The 24,406-nt window shown below is 46.7% G+C and overlaps 1 protein-coding gene and 1 long non-coding RNA gene across 8 annotated transcripts in view; one reads left to right on the top strand and one right to left on the bottom strand.

Annotated features, from left to right (window-relative positions):
- Positions 1-15,440, bottom strand: part of LOC122213827 (long-chain-fatty-acid--CoA ligase ACSBG2-like) — a 34,465-nt gene extending 19,025 nt beyond the window's left edge. For 5 of the 7 annotated variants that reach the window (XM_042928155.1, XM_042928152.1, XM_042928151.1 and 2 more), the window contains exons 1-5: positions 15,221-15,439; positions 10,553-10,653; positions 6,309-6,538; positions 2,501-2,589; positions 1,556-1,676 (exon numbers count right to left, since the gene is read on the bottom strand). In XM_042928155.1, the coding sequence (XP_042784089.1) occupies positions 1,556-1,676; positions 2,501-2,589; positions 6,309-6,538; positions 10,553-10,653; positions 15,221-15,255 (576 nt within the window). In that variant the 5' untranslated portion in view covers positions 15,256-15,439. Of the gene's footprint in view, positions 1-1,555; positions 1,677-2,500; positions 2,590-6,308; positions 6,539-10,552; positions 10,654-15,220 lie in introns of all 7 variants that reach the window. The other 2 variants (XM_042928156.1, XM_042928157.1) reach the window with 1 other exon arrangement.
- A 79-nt stretch (positions 15,441-15,519) lies between these two features.
- On the top strand, positions 15,520-23,173 carry LOC122213839. Its single transcript, XR_006199649.1, has 3 exons — positions 15,520-15,613; positions 18,149-18,324; positions 22,976-23,173. It is a non-coding gene; the product is annotated as an uncharacterized LOC122213839 (long non-coding RNA).
- Positions 23,174-24,406: the final 1,233 nt, after the last annotated feature.

The raw sequence follows: 24,406 nt of genomic DNA, 5'->3' as shown, positions 1-24,406 counted from the left end.
TAAAGTCTAAGATGGCTAGGACTCTAGCCCTCTAGAGTTGGAGGGCTGTAAGCCATGAGTATCACCCAGAATCAAAGATTTCCAAATGGAACTGAACGTCCAGTTTGGGAGGAGCGTGTCAGAAGCCTGGCTTTGAATCTTGCATACGAAGGATCCGCATTATTTTCTAATGGTGGAAAACTCAACTTGTAAGCCCCACTCTTCATCCACCCCACTGTTTGTTCTGCTCTGCTATGAACAGAACAAACAGGGAATGACATGAGTGTCAGGGACCACAGACACATCACTTAATTTCAGGGTCGGCTGGGTGGCTCAGTCGGTTAAGCATCTGACTCACAGTCCGTGAGTTCGAGCCCCACGTCAGGCTCTGTGCTGACAGCTCAGAGCCCGGAGCCTGCTTTGGATTCTATGTCTCCCTCTGTCTCTGCCCCTCCCTGGCTCATATTTCTCTCTCTCTCTCTCTCTCTCTCTCTCTCTCTCTCTCAAGAATAAATCAACATTAAAAATTTTTTTAAAAGAAGAAAGAAAGCAATTTGAGAAAGCTCAAGGCTGGAGGGGGGAAGTCTGCTCTCCCTGAACCAGGTCAAGGATTAGGCATCCAAGGAGGCTTGGCTGCCAAGTGGTCTGTGTCACTGGGTCTAGCTGATATCATGAGTCTGGAAAGTCTGCCCTAATTTCAGAGATGTTAAAATGTGGGCAGACATGCCAGCGGTGATTGCAGGATGCCATTGACGGCAAGATATATCTCAACTCCAGAGACCTTAAAAAGTAGAGAAGTGTGTAATCCAGAAATATGGTGTTGATGCAAGCATCCAGGGGGCCCTTGGGCTGAGTGGTGAATCTGGTCACCTAGGCTCACCCTCCTGAGGATTCCCCTTCCCATAGGATCTTCCTGCCAAAAGATGGGTGAGGAAAGTGCGGCTCATTCAAATACTAGGAACTGAGAAACTTTCTACAACATCCATACGAAGATACTACAAGAAAACAAAAGGGCAGTCGGAGGGGAGCCAAATTTTGTACACAGAGAAAAGTCACCACAAAGCAAAGGAAAATTGCCACCCAACATTCCAACATAAAATTTAAAACAAAGTAGACACAGCTGGGAAGGAAGAACACAAAGCAAACATACAAGCACTGAGGGAAGAGAGAGCCACACCAGAAAAAGGTGAAACAGGAAGCAGTGGAACTTAGGAAAGAAATAGAAGAGAAAGACCAGCATTTTATAAATTATGACAGTTACAAAAAATATAATTACAAGGGGTATAAGTCTCAAAATAATTACATTTCTAAAAGAAAATAAACAGCAGACTGTACATAAACATATTCTGAAAATAGAAGCTTAGGAAGTAGAGTTAACATGAGTCAGAAATTAAATCTCCTTGGCTCCACCCTGCTCCCCCTACTTACACCAAAGTAGCCTTAGTGAACCCGAGAATGGGGCCAGCTCCCTCACCCCACCTATCTCTTGCATCCACCTGGGAGCGACAAGACATGTAGTCAGAGCCCTGAGGTCCCCTTGGGTGACTGGCGGATAGTGTTTGGGTTAAGGTTTTACCGAAAGGATTTTCTGTAGCTGTAGGTCATTCTCAACCAGCAGGATGTTCACTTTGGCATGAGTAATGACGTATTGACAGGCGTCCGCAGAGTTGGTAGAATAAATACCAACACAAAGACCCCTGGGAAAAGAAAACGTGTGTGTGTGTGTGTGTGTGTGTGTGTGCGCGCGCACGTACACACCCCCACACCTTAAAGTGAGAATGTCCTGGAAGGTGGGGGAGGGGAAGGGTCTATAGGCAAGTTCTGAGTTTGCAACCTTGGCACCAGCCTACCTCCCTCCACAAGTTAACCGGGATGAGAACAGCAAAAATGAGGGTAATGAGAGCAGCAGCTCCTATAATGTCATTGTGACGGCAGATCACGGAGCCCACACAGGGTCTCACTTTGTAGATGAGCATTTTATAGGGCACTTTGTTCTAGCAATAGATGCTAGAAGTGGGATTTGGACCTATACTCAGCCACCTGTTCCCCTCCATTTTACTGCCTTTTGTTCTTGCTTTTGACAGTTCTGGTTTTTAAATGTGCGTTTCCCTGGGGCGCCTGGGTGGCTCAGTTGGATAAGCCTCCAGCTTCAGCTCAGGTCATGATCTCGAGATCTGTGAGTTCGAGCCCCGCGTCAGGCTCTGTGCTGACAGCTCGGAGCCTGGAGCCTGCTTCGGATTCTGTGTCTCCCTCTCTCTCTGCCCCTCCCCCCGCTAGCACTCTGTCTCTTTCTATCTCTGTCTCAAAAACAAACATTAAAAATTTATTACTCAGTTACAGAAGCGCCTTATGTATCCGAGATGCTGGTCCTTTGTCACATTGGTTGCTGTGTCTGTCTTGCCTGCTCACCTGGGGTTGCACCTGAATCCCCGGTCACATCTCAGTCAGAGGGAGCCCACGGCTGCTGGGCCCTGAGCAGTGGCCCACCCACGTTCAGAGTCAACCAAGCCCGTAGTCTTACCCTGCTAAGATGGCACCAACAGAAGCGATAAACCACTCAACGGAGTTAAACCCCAGGATGCCAACTCCATGGAAACGCTGCAGGCCCAGCTGGCAAGGCGAGAAAACGGACAGATAAGCAGAAAACAGAAACACAAAGACCTGTTGTTTCCAAGTGGGACCTGCTCCCTGGATGTGTGAAAGCAGGCTCCAGAGCCCATGTGGTCACCCTGGGAAAAGCCAGTGTTGAGCCTAAAATCTGGGGTGTGATTCTGGTGTGACCCTTGAGAGGGCGGTTTGCCTCCTTCTACGCAAGGCCCCATTTATTTATTCTTATTTGTATATATTTTATTTTTTATTATGGTAAGCCATCTATAGCATGAATATGCATCTTTTTTTTTTAAATTGTTTTTAACGTTTATTTATTTTTGGGACAGAGAGAGACAGAGCATGAACGGGGGAGGGGCAGAGAGAGAGGGAGACACAGAATCGGAAGCAGGCTCCAGGCTCCGAGCCGTCAGCCCAGAGCCCGACGCGGGGCTCGAACTCACGGACCGCGAGATCGTGACCTGAGCTGAAGTCGGACGCTCAATCGACTGAGCCACCCAGGCGCCCCATGAATATGCATCTTAACCAGGTTTTAGTGCACAGCTTACTGGCGTCAGACACACTCACTGTCGTGTAGCCGCCCCCACCACCCGTCTCCAGAACTTTCCATCACCCCAGACTGAGCCTCTGTCCCCCATGAAGCACAGACTCCCCGCCCCCTGCCCCACCCCGGTCTCCCACCATCTACTCTCTGTCTCTGCGGATGGGACTCCTCTAGGGACCTCCTGTATGAGTGGGGTCATGCAGGACGTGTCCTGTGTCTGGCTTCTGTCACTGCGCACAGTGGCCTCCGGGCCCGTCCACGTGCTGGCAGGCGGCAGGACGTCCTTCCATCTTTAGGCCGAATAGTAATTTATTGTATAGACGGGCCACGCTGTATCTTATCCATTCACCCACCAGTGGACACTGGATTGCCTCCACATTTTGGCGGCTGCGAACATCGTGTTCAAACACCTCCTTGAGTCCTTGCTTTGAATTCTTTTGGGAATTGTTCGGTGAAATGTAAGCCCATGTTTAATTTTTTTTGAGGAACCACCCACCGTCTTCCGTAAGGGCTGCACCATTATCCGTTTCCATCAGCAATGCTTTCTCCGCGGCTTCCCTGACACCTGTTATGTTGTTCTTTTTTTTTTTTTTTTAAATAACCACCTTAATAGGTGTGAATTTATTTTTATTTGTAATAACAGAAGTACTTAGAGTGACAGCCTGTAGTGGTGATACATTGCACTTTTTAAAGCATAGCCTTGGTCTGAGTGGGCTTGAGGATGAACTAGGAAACCTCTCCCTCCTGAGGGGAGGCCCAGGTTTTGTCACACCCCAGATTTTAGGCTCAGCACTGGCTTTTCCCAATGTGGCCCCATGGAGTTTTGGAAAACTAACTTCGTTGGTTCTTTTATTTATTTATTTTTAATGTTTGTTTATTTTTGAGACAGAGAGAGCGCAAGTCGGGGAGGGGCAGAGAAAGAGGGAGACAGGATCTGAAGCAGGCTCCAGGCTCCGAGCTGTCAGCACAGAGCTCGTCGCAGGGCTCAAACCCACAAACCGTGATATCATGACCCGAGTAGAAGTCAGATGCTCAACAGACTGAGCCCCCCAGGCATCCCATCATTGGCTGTTTTAGTTATAATGCTGGCAAGGCTGGCAATGACCCACTGTTCTTGGGGAACCTGTAAGTGTTTGAAAGGCATCTGCTTGCTGATGCTTCCGAATGCGATGACAAGTCTTTGCTTAATGACAAATAGGCTGTCTTCTCTGTAGGTAGAGAGTCTCTGTTAACGTGCAGATAAACTGATTTATTACTGATCAGATCCCTGAGGATTAAGAGAGAAGGGGTCTTTAAACCCCAGATCTAAGGGCATAGCTAAAGAGGATCATCTTTCAGGAGAGGTGAACTAATCACAGCACTGTGGTGAGGCAGCCAAGCAGAAAGTCAGTGCTAACAGATGGTTCTCAGTGGTGACCTCTCATAGGCTCTCGGCAAAAGCACATGGGTGTCAGGGGAGGGGAGAGGGGAACTCAGGTCTGGGTCCAAATGTGGTAGCAATTCCTATAAATCAAAACCACCAGGCATTCCCTTTTACGTACGTAGGAGACACTTATCATATTCATGGTCAATTGGGACATAACACATCACCACAAACTTAGCAGCTTAAAACAACACACATTTATTATCTCAGTTCCCGTGGGTCAGGAATCTGGGCACAGCTTAACTGGGCCCACTGCTAAGGATCTCCTGAAGCTGCAGTTCAGGCATCGGGGGGGACTATGATCTCGTGTGAAGCTTGAGAATCTTCTTCCACACTTGTAGATTGTTGGCAATACTCATTCCCTTGGGGTTAAATGACTGACGTCCTGTTTTTCACTAGCTGGCAGCTGGGGACTGCTCTCCTAGAGGTTGTCTGCCATACCCTGCCACATGGCCCTGTCCACAACATAGCAGTTTGCTTCCTCAAAGCCAGCAGAAGAATCTTTCTTTTAATGGTTTTCCTGCTTAGGTCAGGCCCACCCAGAGCATTTACCATTTTGATGAACTCCAAGTCAACCGATCAGAGAGCCTAATTCCATTTGCAAAATCTCTTCACCTTTGCCACCACAGGAGGGAAATCTCATCATAGTCACAAGCTCTGTGCATACTCAAGGGGGAAGAGTCTGTCTGTATATACCAGGGGTTGGGAATCTTGGGGGTAATTGTAGAATTCTGCCTAACATGCCCATCAAAGTAGCCAATATGAACATTTTTTATAATGTGATGTTGGCAAGAATAATAGGTAAGCAGATTCTGTCACACCCTATGAGTGGGCATACAGAGGCACTGTTGCTATAAGAATTCATTGTATAAAGAAGCTTCTGTGTGGCTCCATATATGGTGGCAAAGCGTGGAAACACCGTAAATGCCCACCAGTAGGGGGCTGGTTATGCCAATGTTGTTATATACGTATCTGCGTATTTTGTTGAAAGAGTATGGATTGTTTTGTTTTGTTTTGTTTTGTTTTTGGTAGTAAATGAATGTAGTAGGACCTGAGTGTGGCAGCCAGCCTCCAAGATGGTCCTCTCCTGGGGTTTGTAGTCTTGTGTAATCCCCTCCCACACTATATCAGTGCTTGTCTGCGTGACCAGTAGAATGTGGAAAGGATAGTAGGTCACTACTGAGATTAGGTAATGGAAGGTATCGTGGTTCCCATCTTGTTCATGTTTTTTTGGATCACTCATTCTGGAGGACGCTGGCTGCCATAAGCTGAGGACACCCAAGCAACCCCATGGAGAAGGCCCAGGAGCAAGGAACCACGGTCCCCTGCCAATAGCCAGCCATGTAAATAAACTTACAAGTGGGCCCTGAAGCCCGACTCAAGCCTTTAGATGACAGCTTGACGACTACAACTATGAGAGACTCTAAAACTAAATTTGGGGGTAATTTGTTATGCAGCTAAAACCTAGAGATAAAAAAAAAAGATTCAGAATCGTGCCTACAGTCGGCTACTGTGTATGTAAAAATTTGCATATAGAGAAATTTTATAATATACACATACCATTTATTTCCTAGAAGGATTTATAGAAACTGGCAGTGGTGGCTGCCTCCATAACGGATGGGTCAAGGGCCAAAGGGAAAAAATCTCACCGGTTAAGCTTCACGTCTTATGGTACCTCGTGCATTTTATACCATATGTACGTGTCTGTAGAATGAATGACTGAATGATGAATGAATGAGCGAATGACTCATTTACCTTGATCAAGGCTCTCGCCGCCTTCCGACAGGCCTCGTAATACTGGTTGAAATTCAGAGTTTCCCACCGTTCACTGTTCTTCGTTGCGAGGGCCGGGTAGGCCCCGAATCGGCTGACTGACTCCCGGAAAAATGCAGGGATGGTCACTGGGGTCTCATGGCCTGGCCCATGTTTTGATAGCCTCAGCAGGACTTCTCCGTCTTGATGAATGGTCCACAGCCCAGGAGTAACTGCAAACAGTCGCCAAGGTTGGGTGGCAAACGTTTTCATTAATTAAATAACTTTGGGGGAGGAGTGTCCTTTTCTGACCTGAAGTACTGAGTGTTGAATTAATCCCACTCCTCAGGTGAAGTCAAATGGCCAACGCCAGTCTGCTCACGCTTTCTTATTTTTCCTTCCCCCTCTCGACACTTCATTACGAAAAATGTCACACATACAGGAAAGGTGACGGGACTGCATAGCCACCGCCCTCTTATTCTCCATGTGGATTCCACAGCCCCCAGCATTTACTGTATTTGCTTTATCATCACATCTCTGTGCAGCCACTTCTCTATATCCACCCATCGCTCTGTCTTTTTTTTTATGTTTGCTTATTTTTGAGAGAGAGAGACAGTGTGAGCCAGGGAGGGGCAGAGAGAGAGAGAGAGAGAGGGAGACACAGAATCGGAAGCAGGCTCCAGGCTCTGAGCCATCAGCACAGAGCCCAATGCAGGGCTCAAACTCCTGAACCGCAAGATCATGACCTGAGCTGACGTCAGATGCCCAACCGAGCACCCAGGTGCCCCTCACTCTGTCTTATTCATGACGCATTTCAAAGGAAGCTGCAGCCATCCATCCATTTCATTCTCAAAAATCTTTTTAACATGTGAATCATTGTGTGTCACCCCCAGGAGGAAGGTTTAAGAGCCAGTGGGTGGCTCGCCATACGGCCATTCTCCTGACACAAAAAATGGGGAGAGAAGATTCTAGAAACCCTCTCAGAGAACTGCGTGTGTGGCTCTTGACTTTATTCCACTGAAACTCATCTACTTGAGAGGTGGTAGCCGAAAATGGCAGCGTGGACAGCGGGGTTTGCAAGAAAACCTGCTGAGGGACATCGTCTTTCCCCTCGACTGACATGGGCCCCGTGGATGGGCTCCTAAAGGCTTTTGGCTGGAAGCCAGTAGAAGGAGCCCGGAGATACGTGCTCAGAGGCAGATGCTGAGCAAAGAGCATGAGCTGTGTGTCAGTCAGCTGGGGCTGCCGTGACCAAGTGCCCCAGACGGAGTGGCTGACACAACAGACATCTGTTGTCTCAGTTCTGGAGATAAATACGAGACCAGGGTGTGGGCAGAGTTGGGTCCTTCTGAGGCCGTGATGGAGAATCAGTTCCATGCCTCTGCCCTAGTTTCTGGCGAGTTGCTGGCAATATTGGGAGTTCATGGCTTACAGAAGCATCACCCCGGGTCTCTGCCCTCAGCGTTCGCCCTGTGCATGTCTGTGCCCAACTTGTCCCTTTCATGTGGAAAACCGGTCATACTGGGTTAGGACCCACTCAAATGACCTCATGTTAACTAATCACATCTGCAAAGACCCTGTTTCCAAATAAGGCACATTCTGTGCTGTTGTGTGTTAGGATTGCAACATAAGAATTTTGGGGTGTATCTTTGTTCTTTTGACCGCTATAGCAAAATACGATACACTGGGTATCGTTTAAACAACAGGCATTTATTTCTCATGGTTCTGGAAGCCAGGAAGTCAAAGATCAAGGCACTAGCAGGGTAAGCGTCTGTTGAGAACCTGCTTTCTGGTTCATAGTGTCTTCTCGCTGTGTGCTCACCGGCCAGAAGGGGCAAGGGCGCTCCCTGGGGCCCCTCTTATTAGGGCCCTGATGCGGTTAGTGTGGGCTTCACCCTCATTTCCTGATCCTCTCTCGAAGGCCCCACCTCCTAATGCAATCACATTGGGGTTAAGTTTCAACATACAAGTTTTCTGTAGAGGGACACAAATATTCAGACCGTAACAGGGGGACACAGTTCAACCCATGACCGCCTACATCAAGGGCAGGCCAGTTCACAGAGGCTCCCCCTCACCAAACCGCCCACCCCCAAGGAGAAGTAGGAGGAGGAAGCATGACAGTTCGCAGTGGGCAACAGGGGAGGACGTGGTCAAGGGCATGAGAGGGCAGCACGGCAGGCCTCCCCGCCCCCACTGCCCCAGGCATCCAGCCTGAAGCCTGGGGGAGGGGGGAAGTTTTACCTAGGACAGGATTGTGGAGGGGAGTCACCTGGATGCTGGTTGGGGTTATTTTAATGACTGTATTGGGTTTAATGATGTTCCCTCCAGATTCACGTCAGAATACATCAGGTCAGAATATGACCTGATTTGGAAACAGGCCCTAGGCAGGTGCAACCAGTTGTAGGGTTGGCCCTAAATCCAGTGGCTGGTACCCTTAAGAGGAGGGGACACAGAGACACACGGAGAAGGCCACGTAATGACAGAGGCAGAGATTGCAGTAGGGAAGGCCAGGGACTGCCAACGGCCACCAGAAGCCCGAAGCCTGGAACGGATTCCCCATCACAGCCTCCAGCAAGAGCCAGCCCAGCCGACGCCTTGATCTCAGACTTCAGGCCTCTAGAACCGCCACAGAATGAGTTTCTGTTTCCAGCCACCTGGTCTGGGGTACTGTGGTACGGCAGCCCTTGGGAATGTGACACGGTGACCGGAACGAGATTCTGAAGATGATTATCATCTGAGAATGACTCTCAAAGTTGTCATTCTTGCCAACATGTTGTGTACTTGGAAGACAGTGGCTGTGAAAGATCATGAAGGCCCCTCATCTCGTGATGCTCCCTGAGCCTTATTCCAGCAGTGAAGTGGTTACTGCATAGTGATAAACATTGTTACCATATAGCGGCACTGTTTATGCATTTATTATATAGAGAATACACATGTCGATATAATTAATACATAGTTACAGTATATCTGTACTATATTATTATATGTCCGTACCGTATAAATATCATTACATCTGCAATAGATAGATAGTATGTGTATATATATAGTATCTATCTATCTATCTCTCTCTATATATATATAGATAGATAGATACTATATATACTATCTATTTATCTATATATAGAGAGAGAGATAGATAGATAGATAGTATATATATATACATACACACACATGCCATTATATCTGTACTGTATCATATCTGCTCTCTATAATTACACATGGACTATATTATTACATCTGTACTATATATACACAATTGGATCTGTACTGTTGTACTCTCTCTATATCGTTCTAGCCATGTGTTTTGTTATATCTGCACTATATATAATTATACATAAGTATATAATATTATATAAATAATATAAATATTTATACTTTTATGTATAAAGATAATACAAAGGCGCGCCTGGGTGGCTCCGTCATGATCTCACGGTCCGCGAGTTCGAGCCCCATGTCGGGCTCTGTGCCGAGAGCTCAGAGGCCGGAGCCTGCTTCGGATTCTGTGTCCCCCTCTCTCTCCGCCCCACCCCTGCTTGTGCTCTGTCTCTCTCTGTCTTTCAAAAATGAATACACACAAAATTAATTAATATAAATATTTATATTATTTATTTACATGAATATAAATATTTATACTTTTTATTTATATAAATAATATATACATTTATACTTTTATTTATATAAATAGTATATATAAATATGTAATAATATATGTTTAAAAATATATATGCTCTACATATATGATTATATATAATTATATCTGCACTATATAATTATATAAGTGTGTTATACATATAAATAAGTATATATAATTATATACATACATATGTACACATATATATATGTACATATGTAATTATGTCTGCACCACATATACATGGTTCCGGGGTACTTTACCCACATGGCTTGCTGCCCTAACAGAGGTATTACTATCAATGCCCTGTGGTACAAACGATACAAACGAGGCTTCAGAAAAGCAAACCACTCACCACTGTCACAGGACTGGCAGGGCTCCGCTCTGACTGACGTGGCCCCACTGTCAGCAGCCTGCCTGTGCTGCCTGCCCTCCCTATCAGGTGTAGGTAGCAGTACCCCACTCCTCCACCCCCTGTGTCAGGCGCCTCAGCCACGGTTAGGGGCCCGGGCAAGGATCAGCTGTGTCCTGACTCTCTGGGCCCCAGGCTCCTTTCTCAAAAGGCTCGGCCGAGTCTGTGTGCCTTTCTTTCCCACGAGCGTTCTCGCCAGCATACCTTTGGTGTCACTCATGTCCAATTCGGGGTCTCCAGTTTCCTCTTCATGAGCCATTGGGAGTTTAGCCCTTCCAGGTCCAGAGAGGCCATTCTTCACAGCACTGCAAGGCACAAAGCAGGGGGCTTAGCAGGACTGGCAAAGGGGCTGCAGGTCTGAAGCCAACTTCCATCCACTGGTCACGTCTGCCTGGAATCCTGGGAATAGATTAGTCATGCCTGTCCTGGGCGTAGGAGGGGAGGAGAGGGTCTATGTGCCAGATCCTAGAGCAGTTGTAAGCCCAGAGGGCATTCAATCTGTGAGTTTCCAGAAGAGTCTCTTCAATGCTTAGAATATAGGGACCAAGTCTATATGTGGTATGTGGGTAAGAAAACATTTTAACCTGCCCAAGGGAAAGAAACTTACAGGAGAGTTCTGTTCTGGTAGGTTGTCTTTTTTTTTTTTTTTTTTTTTAGCATTCATTTTTGAAAGGCAGAGAGAGACAGAGCGCAAATGGGGGAGGGGCAGAGAGAGGGAAACACAGAATCTGAAGCAGGCTCCAGGCTCCGAGCTGTCAGTACAGAGCCCGACGAGGGGCTTGAACTCAGACCGCGAGATCATGACCTGAGCCGAAGTTGGACACTTAACCGACTGAGCCCCCCGGGCGCCCCTGTTCTGGTAGGTTGTCTTAAAGATAGTACAACATGAAAGCCCAAAAGACATAAAGGAGAAATGGTAAATCTTGCTACATAAGAAGTTTTTCATTTCCCACATGGCAAAAGAATGCCATAAACAAAAGATCAACAACAAGCTGAGAGAATATATGAGTAACATGTAACAGATAAAGGCCTGATTTCCTTTATATGCAAACAACTCCAGTGGACCAGTAAGAAAAAATCCAAACCTCAATGGAGGGGCATAAATAGGAAGCCCCTAGGCTTCCTATAAATAAGAAGTTCTCTGAAACAAATCTTACAGTGACTTTTTCAGTCATAAGAGAAATGCGATAGAAAATACTAGGATGGGATTCTCACCTGTCTGATTGCGTAAGATCAAAAAGGATTGAAAAGTATATTAGCAAGGATGTGGGAAAACAGACACTCTCATATGTTGCAAGACGGACAGAGCCCCCTTGGAAGACATTGGTCAGTGGTCAGACTTCAGATCACATGGTCGCTAACCCATCCTTGGAGGATGGTGCAGATTCTGGCTGTCGGGGTCCTTGCACACTCCCTAACTGGACCGTCTTGTTCGAAGCCTTTCGTGTATGATGGGGTCAACCCCCACTCTTTAACCTTGTTTGATTTTCAGTAGGTTCATCCTTAAATTGATGAAGCAACATTCTTTTAGACATTTACTTAAGAGAAATCAATAATTATTTTCCTGGACTAAATTATGTTCCCCCAAATTCATATGTTGTAATCCTAACCCTCCAATGTGATTGTGTTGAGAGATGGAACCTTCCCAGGGACGTAATTCAGGTTCGATGAAGTTCTAAGAGCAGAGCCCTGATCCAACAGGGTTAGCGTCCTTATAAGAGGAAAGGAAGCTAGCCCTTGCTCTGTCTTCAGCATGTGAGGACACAGCGAAGAGACAGCTGTCTGCAAGCTCCGAAGAGGGTTGTCACCAGAAACCCGCCGTGCTAACACCTTGATCTTGGACTTCCAGCCCCCAGAAATGAGAGAAAATAAATTTCTGCCAAGCCACCCATTCTGCAGTATTTTCTTTGGGCAGCCAAAGCAGACTAATAGAGTTGCAAAAATGTTTAGAAGATGTGCACATATTAAATGTTGTTTAATGAACTTTTGAATTTTAACGAATCAAAATTTCCGGAACATTTGGACATTGGCCACACACGTTTCCTTAATCAGATTCCCCTAAGCATGTAGTTAACACCACAAATCCGGTATGCCATTTTGTCCCAATCAAAGACGTCTGCAGACGTCATCAACTGTCCCCTTGGAAGCCAAAATTGCTGGCTGACATTGATTGAAAACGATGTGTTGGCAGTTTCCAAGAAAGAAAATTGTATTATCTTGTCCATGACAGACATTCTACTTCATGCAAGAATCAAGCCGTTCTACCTTCTAGATCTGCGGTTAATGTTCTACAAGAACCAGGGACATGGCAGACGAGAACCTGACGGTACACGGTCAGGCAAATGTAGCCCTGTAGCCTGCACACCGTTCCACACTAGCAGGCACTGGCTTTGTATTTCAGTGAAAACAGGTAGCTAAAAAGGCACATGGCAACATGAACTTAAGTGAGTCTCTGTGGCATTTACACACACGGAGTACATCAATCTGTGGGACAAAGCAAATAGCCAAAGAATCTGGATGAAGCTGTGAACACCCACATAAAGACAATTGTAAAATGTGCCACAAAAGAGGAAACCAGAAGGGCCTTGGACCCAGGCCCGGACCAGGAGGGTGTGGCCCAGAATCTTAGGGTCACCCTTGATCCACCCTTGAGTTCCTACACTTTTGCCTCCATTGCTCTTTCTATCATCCCATTCACTCCATCATTCCATCCATCTATCCATCCATCTTTCCCTCTTTCCATCCATCTTTCCATCCACTCATCCATTCATCCATCTACCCATCACCTAACCATCTTACCTCCCTCCCTCCCCTGCTTTGTCTCTCCCACCTCTCTTTTCTCCCTTCTCCCTTCCTTGCTTCTGTCTCCTCTCCTCCCTCCCGCCCTCTCCCCCCTTCCCCCCACCGTGTCCGTCTCCTTCCCCACATCCGACCCATCAGCAAACTCCCATCAGCTTAGTCTTGCAAATAGGTCCCCACATTCTGCACCTGCTGTCCCTTATGCTAAAAACACTGTTCTCCCTAATCCTCATCTATCAATCTCTCCCCAAACTCAGCCTCTGCTTATGAGTCTTTTCTTAAGGGGAATATCCTAGGTTATCTCAGGCTGGGCTAGACCCTACACCCTCTAATCCCACCGTCTCTTTCCCTTTATTGCATAATCTAGGTTTGTCACTAGGTAGGGGTGTGTGTGTGTGTGTGTGTGTGTGTGTGTGTGTGTGTGTGTATCTTGTGGATCATTATATCCCTAACATGTAACACAGTGCCTGACACACGAAAGGGGTTCACTCAATATTAGGCAAGTGAGTCTATATCTAAATATACCGATTCAGGAGACCTGTGGTTCGTAACCAAGGGCCATTCTGGGCCCCTGGGGACACCTGGCAGTGTCTGGAGACATTTTGGGAGTCACAATTAGGGAATGCTACTGGGGTCTAGTGGGCAGAAGTAGAAGATGCTGCTCAATGCCCTGCCATGCCCAGGATAGCCCCTCACGACTAAGAGTTCTCTGACCCCGAAGGTCAACAGTGCCAACATTGAGAAACCCTGGACAAGACAAGGCAGTTACAAGGTGCAGGTGGCAAGCACAATTCGAGTGTTTTCTATACACGAAAGTAATATGGGAGCCATACCCTGAGTCATTTCCTTGTGCTCCTGGGCTGAGAGGATCCTGGTAAAACCAGCAGTCCTGTTAAGACCAAGACTGCATTTAATACAAAACAGCAACAGCAGTCACAGAAAGTAACAGAAGGATCTTTCCTGTGCACCAAGTACTGTTCTGAAAGTTTTACACACATTAACTCATTTAGTCTTCACAATAATCCTAGGAGGTAGTTACTATTATTAACTGTTATCCCCACTTTACAAATAGAACACAGCAAGGTTACTTTGCCTGTGGTCACAGCATAATTTTTTCTTCTTCATCTTGGGAGCACTCGTTCATTCATGAGCAGCTGGTACATGGAGATGGGTAGGAGTCTACAACCAAGCTAAGGTCAAATCCAGCCATGTGTTAAAAGAATTTTGACCAGATGAAGAATGTCTACTTATTGAAACATCAGAAAACAGGAAGTCAAGACAAGTCACTGGGGATAAGATATTTGCTTGGATCATATACCAAGAAATAATTCACACCCATAACATGACAAGAGCACCTCTGGATTAAAAAAAGTATAAGTAAACTTTCAGATATGTTTTTCATGTTATTTTATATGCAAGACGCTTCACAATTTTAAAAGGTCACACAGGATTTATTGTAACTGCAAAAATTATTCAACATTAAACATCTGTCAACGTGAATTTCTGCATTTAAGGGACAAGGGGTGGAAAAACATGATCTCCTCAAGATAGAATTTGATGAAATACTATTTTTTATGAAAATCCTTAACAAATAAGAAATGGAAGACATTTCCTTAACTAGCAGAAGCATGCAATAAATATTGTACTTAATAACAGCAATGAAAGCACTGGAAGAATTTCTAAGAAGTAAGGAATAAGACAAAGATGTCAGCTGTCACTGCTGCTATTCAGCATTGATCTGAAGGTTCTTAGTCAATGCAATAAGATAAGAAAAATAAATGAAGGGGATATAGATCGGGAACAGACAGCATTGTCATTTTGCACCTAATACGATTGACTGCTAGACTATCCAATAAACTGAAAAGCTATTAGAAATAAAAATTTCTATAAGGTTATCAATATTCAAAGATCAATAGCTGTTTTTGTGCACCAGCACAATCAATGAGAAAATGCAACACAGATAAGGATACTGAGAGTCTAGCTCAAGGTCAAAATGTGTGCCTCCTGCTGAATGACAACGAGACACTGAATCCCAAAGGACCCCCACATGCTCCTCTCCCATATCACTGTCACCTGCCACTTGTCATGAGCCCTGGCCATCGCAACATGTCTTTGGTCACTGAAACATCTGGGCAGTCAAAGTGTTTTCTTCTGAAAAGATGATAAACAGGTTGCCCCTCCTGGAAATCTGGACATGTGCTGCCCCTTGCCAGCCCTCGTCACTGTCTGGGTCCAGCCAGGATGGTCGTGGTGACGAGAAGCAGGAAGGTGGTCCGTATTCCTCTCCCAACAGCCTTCTACCTCATTCAACCTTCCAGAACCTTCCATCCCTGCCACCTCTTGTGACATCACTGGCTGTCCTTGCCTCCCCACCCCACCCCCACTCCTGGAGGAGACTGCTGCTGGGGCAGGAGGATTGTTGTTCTCGTTTCACTCATTCACTGGTTCGTGCGTGCATATGTGCAGGTACCTCATTTCTGCAGTGGAATTTGTGGAATTGATACAAAGCTACAAAGCCACAGCACTTACACTGTGCATCGTGTTAGATGCTGGGGACACAAAGAGGACCAAAACTGGATGAACTCTGTTCAGGAAAACAGTTGGAAAACCTAGAATTGTGCAAATGAATGCAAACTTAACAATAATGCAGAGACCCACAGAGTGCCAAGTGGTTTTGATGAGGAACCTGACGTGGGGAGGTCAGGAGAGGTTCCCCAAGTGGAGACAGGATCCCGCCACTTTCTTTTTTTTTTTTAATTTTATTTTTTTAACGTTTATTTATTTTTGAGACAGAGAGTGACAGAGCATGAACGGGGGAAGGTCAGAGAGAGAGGGAGACACAGAATCTGAAACAGGCTCCCGGCTCTGAGCTGTCAGCACAGAGCCCGACGCGGGGCTCGAACTCACGGACCGCGAGATCATGACCTGAGCCGAAGTCAGACGCTTAACCAACCGAGCCACCCAGGCGCCCCAATCCCGCCACTTTCTATTACTCTGCCCTACATTATGGATCTTCAGTCAGCCTCCCCTTCTCTACGTCCGTTTCACTCATTGCTGCTTCCCTGGGAGGGCACAGAGTAGCTGCTCAATACATAAAGATTTATCAACCAAATATTCTGCCCTGCTGAGAAGAAGGGACAGGAGGGTTCCATTGTCTCCGGAGCCTCCTGGGTGGTTCAGGTCTGCAGCTGACCAGTGTTCACCGAGTACTGGGGCAGCTGTGGCTGGGAGAGCCAATGCCCACCAATATCCACTAGGCTGCTGCTTCTCCAGACCCCTCAGCTAAAGACTGTGTTTCCCAAGACCCTTGACGCATGTGGTCATCTGGCTAAATCTTGAGCCGTGGTATGTGGACAGAAGTGATGGAGGCCACTTTGGGATCATGCCTTTAACGGACGGGACATGGCATTCATGGATAGGCAAGTTCGCAGGGACAGAAAGTGCAACAGAGGTTGCAAGGGGCTGGGGACGGGGGGGATGGGGAGCGACTGCCGATGGATAGAGTCTACCCTTGCAGCGATGGGAATGTCTTAGAACTGGGGGTGGTGGCTGCATAACATTGTGAATGTACTCAATGCCACTGGGTTGTCCACTTTAAGCTGGTTAATGGCTCATCTCATGTGAATTTTTCCTCAATTAAGATTCTTTTAATGTTTATTTATTTTTGAGAGAGAGAGAGCACAAGTTGGGGAGGGGCAGAGAGAAAGAGGGGGAGACACGGGATCCGAGGCAGGCTCGGACCCACGAACCGTGAGATCATGACCTGAGCCAGTCAGACACTTTGAGCCACCCAGGTGCCCCCCTCAATTCAAATTTTTTTAATAAATAGGTTATTCTGACCCTGTGGCATGATTTATACTCAGAATGCACCCCATTAGAGCCACGAAAGGTCAGAGAGGCCAAGCCACTTGGCTGAGGTCACACAGGAAGCAAGTGGCAGAGGGACGCAAGTCCTGCCCAGCCCCGTAACTCTGCTCTGTCCCAGCTCTTCACAGAACATCTGGACTCTCAGAGAGTCTTTGAGTTGTGGCCCCCAGACCTGAGCAGCGCTTCCTCAATACGGCCTAGTAGCTGCACTGTGGGAGAACCGTCCCTGACTTTACTGATGGGAAATCAGAGAGGCTAAGTAATTTGCCCAGGGGCGCACAGCCGGTCAGAGGCAGGGCGTTTGAGAATGCCAGTTCTAGACCCACATCACTTCTCTGAGCCTCGCTCTGTCCTGGCCGACATGGAAATTCTTCCTAGGGGTGTCTGGGCTCGTCCTCCAGACATTTAGCAAGGACCTGACCCTGCACATGCACAGCTCACAGCCCTCTAGTCCTGGCCCTGTCGGATCCTGTCTGTATTGAAAACGTTGGCGGTTTGTTCATCGTGGATTTTTGGCATTCGTCTTGTTTCTTTAACCTACTGCATTAAAGTGCTGTTCATCTTGGTGGCTGGTTGTTTGAGTGTTGCCTTGTTTTTGTTTTTGTTTTGGCTTCTCCTTAAATTTTCTCCCCTCACCCCAGCCCTGCATCCTATTTATTAACCCAGTTCATGTCTGTGACTGGTTGTTCTGGGAGCTGAAGTGGACCTTAACCTCTCTTAATATGATGATGGTAGTAGACTGTATGTACAGCCATTTCCAGCCCCAGAAAGGGTGGAAAAGCAAAATCCCCTTTCCCAGACTCCTGCACAGCGGCAAGTGCTGCATGACCATCTTGACCAATAAAACACAAGGGCAAGTCAGTCTCTGCCAGCACATCTGCTTTAAAGGACAAGCAGGAGGGGCGCCTGGGTGGCTCAGTCGGTTAAGTGTCCGACCTCGGCTCAGGTCATGACTTCACGGTTCGTGGGTTGGAGCCCCGCGTGGGGCTCTGTGCTGAACTCTTGCTCAGAGCCTGGAGCCTGCTTCCGATTCTGTGTCTCCTCTCTCTGCCCCTCCTCTGCTTGTGCTCTGTCTCACTCTATCTCTCAAAAATAAATAAATGTAAAAAAAAAAATTTTTTTTTTTTTTTTAAGGACAAGCAGGAAAGGAAAGATCACTGAGGTTTCTCCCTCCATTCTTTTCTTCTGGAACGGAGATGTACTGTATGGAGCCATGGCAGCCATTTTGCAATCATGAAGCGACGGTTAAGGGGCACAAGAAAGAAGCCAGCAGCTTAAGACATTAAGGTCCTGGAACCTTGATGGCAACAGTGAGTAGCTGAATCAATGCCAGCATCCATTTACATGTCGATTTCCCCTCTGGTGAGAAAAAAGTAACTCCAGTTTTTTAAAGGTTTTATTTTTAAATAATCCCAACGCCCACTGTGGGGTTTGAACTCATAACCCTGAGACCAAGAGTGGCGCAGGTGCCCCAAGCCCCTATTTTAAAACCTGCTTCGGTTAGATTTTCTTTTAGATACAGGTCAAATGCTAACTGCTATAATCTTCATATGAGAGTTCTGGGCTGATTAGAAGTTAGCAGTTTATGATGGGTGTAAGTTATCTAGCTAAGTAATTAGCCCCAATTTCTCAAGACAAAAGTCTGAACCTCGTTCGTGAGGCTCACATACTGTTGGTAGCAATGCATCAGTACAACTCTGTTGAAGAAAAACTTGACTGTGTTTGTCAAAAATTTAAAACATATATCCTTTTTCCCCTATCCCTGTATTGAGTCAATTTAGTATTTGGTGGGGGGGGGGGGGGCGGCTAACCCGTTACTTTTTTATATTTAAATTAATTCCTAGAGGCACCTGGGTGGCTCAGTCAGTTAAGCATCCAACTTCGGCTCAGGTCATGATCTCACAGTTTGTGAGTTCGAGCCCCGCGACGGGCTCCGTGCTGACGGCTCAGAGCCTGGAGCCCGCTTCGGATTCTGTGTCTCCCTCTCTCTCTGCCCCTCCCCCGCACACACACATTCTGTTTCTCTCTATGAAAATAAACAAGTATATATTTAAAAAAAAAAAAAAGGAAGTTGCTAAGAGAACAGATCTTAAAAGTTGTCACCCCAAGAAAAAAAATTCTAAGTACCTACAATGATGGTAACAGGATTTGTGATCACTTTGCAGTATATGCAAATAGAATTGTGTTGTACATCTGAAACTAATGTTATATGTCAGTTATATCTCAATAAAAAAAATAGGATGAAATAACAAGACAAAACAAAACAAAACAAAACAGAAACAAAGCCCGCAGGTTGAGGGCCGGATTTGGCCCACCGCGTGGCGCTTTGGCATTCTCTGCTGTAGACCAGCCTTGGTGATTTTCAGTTTTACTTTTTCCAGAGAAAAGTCGTTGCGTTTTGTCACAGCTCCCCCTGGTGGGAGCTTCCACATCTCTCTCTACCTTCCAGGCAGCGGAGACGGACTGTCCAGACGGGACTCCCCGCCGTGGTGGTTTTAATTTATACATTGTTTCCCTGTTGTTCCAGTATCAAAAAGATGAGAAAGGTTTATCCCGAAGTAACAGCCCCTTGTGCTGTCTCTGCTACTCAAATCCCTTTCAACACTGATTCTTTCCCCTGGTATTAACCTTACTTTCAGACATTGTCTTTTTTGACTTCCTCTTTCGGCCTTGCTCTCAGACGATTTCCCACGCGCTTTAATATTTTTTCCATCATGTTTGCCTTAAGCCTACTGGTAGTTTTGTTTTGTTTTGTCCTTTCGTTTTGCCACGTGCTTGAACACACAGGACAAAGATTGGCAAACTGCAACCATTAGGCCAAGTCCGGCCTTCTGCCTGTTCTCACAAATCAAGTTTTATTGGCACGTAGTCATGCCTGTTCATGTATTTCTTGTCTCTGGCTACTTTTTGTGCTGTAACAACAAAGATGCGTAGTTGCGACAGAGACCATAGGACCCCCGAAGCCAAAAATGTTTGCTATCTGGCCCCGAGAGAAAAAGTTTGCCAACCCCTGATATAGGGCAATACATCAGTTCTTTCTTTTCCCTCCTGGGAATCTTGGACTCTGAGCCCACCCTCCACTCAGTGCCATTCTTCCTGTCTGTTCTTATGGGGGATGAGGTCATGCTGGATTTGGGTGAGTCCTAAATTCAATGACTAGTGTCCTTATGGCAGGAGCCGGAGGGGGGCTCCCAGTAGAGATATCTCCCGGCAAAGGCCCCCGTCCCCACATAATGTCACTTTTCATAATTTGTGAATGGCTTGTAAAATAATTCCTATCACCTGTCAACTATAATTTTACCTGTGGCACAACTTACAAAAGTTGTCATTTCTTTTTTTTTTTTACTGTTTATTTATTTTGAGAGACAGCAAGAGAGGGTGAAAGGGGGAGGTGCAGAGACAGAGAGAGAGAGAGAGAGAGAGAGAGAGAGAGAGAAAATCCCAAGCCCCAAGGCGTGGGGCTCGATCCCGCAACCCTGGGATCATGACCTGAGCCTATATGATGAGTTGGACGCTTTAGCGACCGAGCCACCCAGGCGCCCCTGTTTGTCATTTCTTATCAACTGTGTTTGCATACAAAGTTTCTTGCCAGTTGTGCCTATCAAGAATTGGAGGACAGGGCACCTGGGTGGCTCATTTGGTTGGGCATCGGACTCTTGATTTCAGTTCAGGTCATGATCTTACGGGTCATGAGTTCGAGCCCTGCATCGGGCTCTGCACCGACAGTGTGGAGCCTGCTTTGGGATTCTCTTTCTCTCCTCTCTCTCTGCCCCTCCCCTGTTCTCTCTTTGTCTCTCTCTCAAATAAATAAATTAATTTAAGAAAAAAGAGTTGGAGGAAACTGGGACCCATCCAAATGCCCATCAACAGGGGAGTAGATCGCTAAATCCTGGTGTATTCATACAATGCAATACTACTCACCAGTATTTTTTAGGGTGAATAAATGATGACTCAACAGTAGGAGTGAATCTCACAGACACAATTTTACGCAAAGAATCAGGCACAAGAGAGTCCATTCTGTGTACTCCCGTCATCGTGAAGTCGAGAATGAGCAAAAGCCGTGTGGCGGCACAAGTCAGAATCATGGGCGCAGAGGTGTTAACTGGGAAAGGACGCGAGGGCTGGCAGTGTTCCGGGGACAAAGGTCCACACACGTGTAAAAAGTTACACATAGGTAAAAAATGAACAACCGTTCGCTTTGAGGTACATAAGTTATAGCCCAGGAAAAAAGAGAAGTGTAAAACGCTTTTTTTTTTTTAATTTCATAACATTCTCAAACAATTTGAAAAGACCATTAGCCAAATTTGTCCATCGGAAATGGGAGTTAGTGATTACAAGCATGGAGGTTAATTTAAAAAGTTATTCACCCAAGGGGCACCTGGGTGGCTCAGTCAGACTCCTTGGGATTCTCCGTCTCCCCCCGCCCCCCGCCCCTCCCCAGCTTGCGCACGCTCTCTCTCAAAATAAATAAATAAATGTTTTTTAAAAAAGAATTTTGGGGGCACCTGGGTGGCTCAGTCGGTTGAACATCCGACTTCGGCTCAGGTCATGATCTCACGGTTTGTGAGTTCGAGCCCCGCATCGGGCTCTGTACTGACAGCTCGGAGCCTGGAGCCTGCTTCCGATTCTGTGTCTCCCTCTCTCTCTGCCCCTCCCCCACTCATTCTCTCTCTGTCTCTCTCTCTCTCAAAATTAAATAAACATTTGGGGTGCCTGGGTGGCTCAGTCGGTTGGGCGTCCGACTTCGGCTCAGGTCATGATCTCACTCACAGTTTGTGAGTTCGAGCCCCACATTGGGCTCTGTGCTGATAGCTCAGAGTCTGGAGCCTGCTTGGGATTCTGTGTCTCCCTCTCTCTCTGCCCCTCCCCCGCTCACACTCTGTCTCTCTCTCTCTCTCTCTCTCTCAAAAATAAATAAGCATTAAAAAATAAAAGTAAATCAAATGAAGAAGAATTTTTGACAGCTTTTGTCACCGAACTGTTTCTCTTGCCCGCTTTCTAAAACCCTTCCATGCCTCTTTCTATCCTCTCTCCTCCCCTTTGCCCTGTCATTCTCAGGCAATATGGAACGTTGGCACGGCCATTCTGTTCCCCTGCTTCCTGGTTGCCTAGAAGTGGTTAAGACTGAAAAAAATGGGATTTAAGGGGAAAAAAATGTGCTTGACGTGGATTCAGCCAGCCCTTGCGAAGGCTGTCCGAGGTCACAGCAGTTTGCTATGGAAATGATTCAGTATCGCGGAGAAATGTGGCAGCCAGTGGCCAGAAAGCCATGAGAAAAATAAGGATCTTGGTGGCACACAGGTGTTTTCCACACAAAATGCACGATTCAGAAGCTGCATCATTATGGAAATTGTCCTTTTGTGCCACCCTTGAAAGGATCAGATGCTCAGGTCTGTGCCAAAAAAGTGGCTTTTAAAACCTTCCCCCCACCAATTCCTAAATGGTCTTTAAAGTCCTAATAGCACTGGTTAATTAACAGCCATTAGTTAAATAAAAACAGTCAATTAGGAAGAAGCCCTTCTGGGAGGGAAAAAAAAAAAAAGTTTTAACAACCACCGAGGGGAAATCCTTTCAAGGAGATTTGGAAAGCTCCCAGAGGGATGTATTTCATACCATTCTTGGACTCAAAACTCATTTTTGGTGGTCCTGTGGTTTTACTGGTTAATTCTTTTCTTGTAAACATGTGGTGAAACTTTTTTTTAAATTTAATTTTTATTTGATCTTTCAGCCAAAGCTATCTTTTCGTTTTATTCTGCTTTCGGGTTTTTTTTTTTTTTTTACACCCTCCCCCCTCCCCCCCGCCAAAAAAAACCCAAATCTGATTGGAATAGTAATGTTTGTGCTTGGAAATACAGACACACAGACATGCAGACGGCCTCAACAGTACGAAAAGCTCTATGGAGAAAAGCTCAGCCTTTCTCCTCGTGTGTATGTTCCCTGAGGATGCTCACTCTCTTCCAGGAATGTTCTGTCCATAAGCAAGCAGGCTGCAGAAGAGCCACGAGACGTCCTGAGCAGAGGCCGAGCACATGCGTACCACCCGCCCCCACCGGCTCTGTGGTTTATTAGCTCCGTGAGCTTTCTCCAAGGAGCCTCTGGTGGCAGTCACCAAGGCCAGGGCTGAGCAAAGGGGAGCAGGGACTCGCGTCAATATCAATCTGTTTGATGGGGCGCCTGGGTGGCGCAGTCGGTTAAGCGTCCGACTTCAGCCAGGTCACGATCTCGCGGTCCGTGAGTTCGAGCCCCGCGTCGGGCTCTGGGTTGATGGCTCAGAGCCTGGAGCCTGCTTCCGATTCTGTGTCTCCCTCTCTCTCTGCCCCTCCCCCGTTCATGCTCTGTCTCTCTCTGTCCCAAAAATAAATAAATAAATAAAAAAATGTTGAAAAAAAATATCAATCTGTTTGCAACCCTATCCCTGAGTTACGGCACCTGGAGTGTTCCCGGGGACCTGGACCTTTCAGGTTTTTAAAAAAAAAACCAGGGGCGCCTGGGTGGCTCAGTCGGTTGGGCGTCCGACTTCGGCTCAGGTCATGATCTCGCGGTCCGTGAGTTCAAGCCCCGCGTCAGGCTCTGTGCCGACAGCTCAGAGACTGGAGCCTGCTTCGGATTCTGTGTCTCCCTCTCTCTCTGCCCCTCCCCTGTTCATGCTCTGTCTCTCTCAGTCTCAAAAATAAATAAACATTAAAAAAAAATTAAAAAAAAACATTTAAAAAATCATTGCTCAGATATAATCCACATAACATAAACGCCATCGCATTAAAGTGTGCAAGCTGGTGGTTTTAGCATATTTGAAGTGTCACGTGCTCATTCCCATCGCTTAATTCCAGAACATTTTCACTACCCCGGAAGGAAACCCCCAACATCTGACCCCGTTACACAGGCCCTCAATTCCCCCTCTCCGGGTCCCTGCCAGCCGCTAATCCGATGTCTCGCGGGCACGGGATCCCACCTCTCGCGGCCTCTTGTGTCTGGTTTCTCTCACTGAGCGTCGTGTGTCCCGGGTTTGTCTCCGCGTGTCACCGCTTCTCTCGTTCTGGCTGCATCCTAGTCCACTGTGTAACTACACCCCGTTTGCTTCATCCGTTCAGCCGCCGGTGGCCATCTGGGTCCTTGCCACGTTTTGGCCCTTGTGCGTAATCTGCCACAGACACTCGTGGACCAGTTTTGGTGTGGACGAATGTTTCCCGTCCCTTTGGGCATTTACCTAGTAGGGTTGCTGGGTCATAGGAGAACTGGGTTGAGGTTTTCCGTTTAAACAGCGGGAAAGTCCCAGGGAAGCCAGGATGTGTTGGCCACAGCCTGTGAATGACGCCTCCTTGATGTCATTGGCCCTGGACCTTTCGTTGAGAGGACAAAGCAAGCAGGAATGCATCCCATTCCCTCCACCGCCAC

This window comes from Panthera leo, chromosome A2, assembly GCF_018350215.1.
Source record: "Panthera leo isolate Ple1 chromosome A2, P.leo_Ple1_pat1.1, whole genome shotgun sequence".
In the NCBI taxonomy this organism is placed as follows: Eukaryota; Metazoa; Chordata; class Mammalia; order Carnivora; family Felidae; genus Panthera; species Panthera leo.
Note: the sequence above shows the minus strand (reverse complement) of the source record. Positions and strands in the feature narration are given on the sequence as shown.